The 4,128-nt window shown below is 53.4% G+C and overlaps 1 protein-coding gene across 4 annotated transcripts in view; it reads right to left on the minus strand.

The window, feature by feature from the left end:
* PRRX1 (paired related homeobox 1) overlaps positions 1-4,128 on the minus strand; it is a 66,281-nt gene that overhangs the window by 11,059 nt on the left and 51,094 nt on the right. For all 4 annotated transcript variants that reach the window (XM_006907914.2, XM_015586265.2, XM_015586267.2 and 1 more), the window contains exon 3: positions 511-692. In XM_006907914.2, coding sequence (XP_006907976.1) covers positions 511-692 — 182 coding nt within the window. The remainder of the gene's footprint in view (positions 1-510; positions 693-4,128) is intronic.

Consider the following 4,128-nt stretch of genomic DNA (forward strand, 5'->3'; position numbering starts at 1 on the left):
TCTTCCTTCCTTCCTTCCTTCCTTCCTTCCTTCCTTCCTTCCTTCCTTCCATCCTTCCTAATTCAAAATCAGTTTTCCTGTGACGTTTGCCTTTGGACCTACACTTAGAGCCTTACAAATTAAATTACCACTTGAGCACGATAAAACAAATCTATCTTAAATTTGGAAATGGAGTAAATTTTCATTCCAGAATGGGTGCAAGAGGGGCTCTGAGCGTGGCTTAACCATCTCTTTTAGATTTCCCCCCCATCTTGGAAACCTTTGCGACAGTTCCTGAGTCCAAGAAGAGATTGCTGTTGGCCCGCCCCTCTCTCTTCTGCCCCAGACCCTGCTCCTGGGGCCACTAGTAATCTCCCGTGGAAATCTGGGGTGGGGCGTCAGCAAGTTGAATGTCTCTGAAGAGGTTAACCCAGTGAGAAGTGTCAGCCAGCTGCACGAGCAGCTGTGGACGTGGCCGACGGCTGAGGAACACGCGGAAGCGGAGCAAGGGGGAGTGGGCCGGTCATTCACCTGTACGGAGAGGCCGTGCCCCAGGACAGATAGTCGGTGGGCCTCGGAGCAGGGCGGGGCACGATGGGCTGCTCCACGGCCGTCACGTCTCCTGAGTAGGATTTGAGGAGGGAAGCGTTCTTATTGGCCAGCATGGCTCTCTCGTTCCTGCGGAATTTGGCTCTTCGGTTCTGAAACCACACCTGGAAGACGGTTGGGGGGAGAGAAGGGCGTGAGGAGGGAGAGGAGGTCACGTGGGCCAAGTCCCGGGCGGTCTCCCTGAGTAACGCCTTCCCACGGGAGATGCAGGGGAGGTGGGGTCCCCAAAGTAGACCCTACAGCGAGGCTTGAAGGAGCCCAGGGTGGGGAGGGAAGGACGGAGAAGACGGGCAAGCGCTGAGGAGTGTGCCGTGAAGGCAGGTCCCCCGGGGTGACCAGCTCCAGGGGGCGGCAGGACTAACTGGTACACACGCTCCCACCGTGGGGCAGCTGACGGGTCACACGCTGGCCTGTCCTCGCCGGTGTGGATTAACCTTCCAGCACTTCTGGCCTGCTGAGCACAGGCCAGCCTCCTGAAGGCCGAGAGAGACGTGTGTGAAACGGAAACGAAGTTTGGAAGTGGAATGGGGTGCATTCGATTGTGGGGTTCGAGGGATACGGCCGCTGCCGACAGCATCACCTGCTACAGCTAAGAATACGCCCACCACGCATTAAGCGCTGCGGGGGCTCCGGCCTTCCACGAGCACATACGTGCATTATTATTTCTGGTTGTCGTGACAAGTCCGTATATTAGGTTTTATTATTTCTATTTCAGAGTTGAGGAAACAGAGTCAACGAGATTAAGGAATCTGCTGAAGTTCACGCAAATAATAAATGGCTGATTTTTTGAGCTCAAGGACGTCTGACTCCTGATGCTACGGCTCTTCCGGATGGTCATGGATTTTATTCATTCATTCTTTCTTGCAAGAAATCTTTATGGAGCACCCACTGTGTTGCAGACTCTGTGCTAGATGCTGGGGACAGAGAGATGAGACTTATTCTTTGTTTGAAAGCAGCTCGCACACTATTTGAAGAAGACAGGCGTGCATATTTGAAATGCTGCAAAGCAAGAGCTGGGTGTGATTCTAGAAACGCCCGACAAGGCGTGAGAGAAAGGAATTCTGTGGCACACAGTGGGACAGCTCCAGGGGGCAACATTCACAGCCGATGCCACGGACTGGTGGCCGTGGGAGGCCGGGCTGGACGTCAGGAGGCCGAGTCTGGACACCGTCTGCCTGGCTTTGCAGCCTCCCAGCTCACTTGTTTCTAGTGTCCCCTTCTCGTTGCTATGGGAGTTATCGATTTAATGCAGACGTAATCACGGTGGTGCCCCGCTATCGATTACCCATTGGGTCCCCATCACCCAGAGAGTACGATCGAAATGTCTGAGAACAGAACAAAGGGTGTTCAGGGCTGAGCCCTTTGTCCACTAACCCGGCCACAGCCTGAGTCACTCGGACCTCGTGCACTGGCCTGCTACCCCGGCCTCAAGACTCCTGACGGATTCGGTAATTTCACACCTACGTACATTCACGCCGAGTGTGTCCCTCCGCCTGTGACAATCCTTCCCTTCGTCCAACTGTCAAAAGACATGCTTTTCACGATTTGACTTTAACATCGCCTCTTTTATGAAACGTTGTCATGGAAAGGACATGACCTTAAAATCTAACGGAGTCGGATGAAAATACTGGCTACACCACTTTAAAGATTTGTCCTGGGATCGTAGTTTAATTTCTCTGATCCTTTGTCCCCCAATCAAATGGAGAGAGTCAGACCTCCTCACAGGGTTGTCCAGAGAGTCGGCACAGCTGGGCTGCTGTGTCACCTCTCCCGTCTCCAAGCAGATTTGATCGTTCCTCCCTCTGGTCTGTCACTAATATTTGTTTTGTTCTGTTTTGTGGATTTTTTTTAGTTACTAATTCTTGACCATTTCTTTAGTGTAGGAATTATCTTACTAGATCATGACACTGTGACATGCACATCTGTCTTCTCTGTCCTCCATCCTTAAGGGAGGGCCAGTGTCTTATCTATTCCCAGAAAACTAAAATTGGTTCCAAGAGCATGATAGGCAGTTGATAAGTGTTTGAAGGAAGGAAAAGTAGAGGGAAAAGGTGAATTGTACGAAGATGATGAGATACGGCTTTCGTCGCCGTCTGATCGGGGAAGCTGGCCCGCGTCCGACTCAACACGATAAAGATGATGAGATACGGCTTTCATCCAAGAGGACGTTGCCGTCTAATCGGGGAAGCTGGCCCGCGTCCGACTCAACACGATACGTGTCGTGTTGTGATAAACGCCCCGCGTGCACCGAAGGCCAGAGCTGGAAGGGGGTGGGTCGTGGAGAGCGTGCTCGCACCGGACACGCTCGGACTGGAAGCCGTTAGCCCATGGCGGGCGGCGGGAGGAAGGTAAAGGGGTTTCAGCGTATGAGAGAGACATTTAATTGTTGTGGTCGGGCCAAAATAGCCCCAACCCAAAAACTGTTCTTTCTCTTTTTTTTTCCTTTCCATTTCCAACATGGCCCTGTCCAGGGTTCCTTGTTTAAAATTCAGATCACCACAGCAAGCGACACTTTCAGGTACCGTGGGTGATCGGTCTAAAGTTATTCCTTACAGAGCTGCAGGCCGAGCCTGGGGCATAAAAGACATGGGGGTTTGAAAGGGGAAAAGAAGGGGCTTTGGAATAGAAACAGGCGTTTGGAGAGCTGTGGTGAGGGGCACAGGGGAGGGGACGTGGCAAAGCCAACCGCGGAGCATTGTCCCTGTGGCCTCTCCCACCTGAGTGAGGGACTGCCAGGCAGCAGTGAGCACGCCTCGCTCGTGCCTGCTCCTAACCTGTCCTCGGCGTCACACGGCGCCCAGGCACCTTCCCCCTATGTCACCGACATGCTTTTCCCCCTGGCGAATGCTTCTAGCTGAGGTCCTAGCTTCCCATGGGGAAAGCCCTGGCTCACTTTCTCTTCTGCCGGGGGACCTCCAGGACCCTCTCTCTCAGCTCAGCAAGCGCCCCTCCAGCGGACGGTGCTCCGTGGCACAGAGCTGCCACCTCGGAGCCCCTGGAGTCGCTCGGGCCCCTGGCGGGCTGGAGCCTCACTACTGGCAGAAAGAAGTCCTTCCAGCCCAGACTGAACGCAAAAGTGCCAACAATAATTTCTCCAGGAAAGCTAGACAGATTTGGCCTGCTCCCCTTATCCGAACACCGTGGAAGACAGAAAGATGGTGACTCAGCCAGCAGCAGAGACAGCAAACGCTACTGGAAAAAGCATCTAGCCAGGACCCTCATTTATTCAGTCTCCTGCGGTACTTAAAAGCAGGAGTTCTGGGAGTGCGGGTCTGCGTTCAAATCCTAGTTCGGCCACGTCCTAGCTGTCTGAGCTTGGGCAAAATACTCTAACTGCTCTGTGCCTCAGCTTCCTCATCTGCAGGATGAAGAACACTGGCCACCTCACCGAGTCAGCGTGAGGATTAAACGGACTTGTTTCCACAGAGAACTCAGAACGAGACTTGGCACATCAGGGCCCAAGTGCTGGGAGTCACGTCATCATCGTCGTCAACACTAATCTCGGGTGGGATTATTTCTGGCAGTTGACGTGCCATCAAC

The sequence above is a fragment of the Pteropus alecto genome, unplaced genomic scaffold, assembly GCF_000325575.1.
Source record: "Pteropus alecto unplaced genomic scaffold, ASM32557v1 scaffold101, whole genome shotgun sequence".
NCBI classification, from domain to species: domain Eukaryota; kingdom Metazoa; phylum Chordata; class Mammalia; order Chiroptera; family Pteropodidae; genus Pteropus; species Pteropus alecto.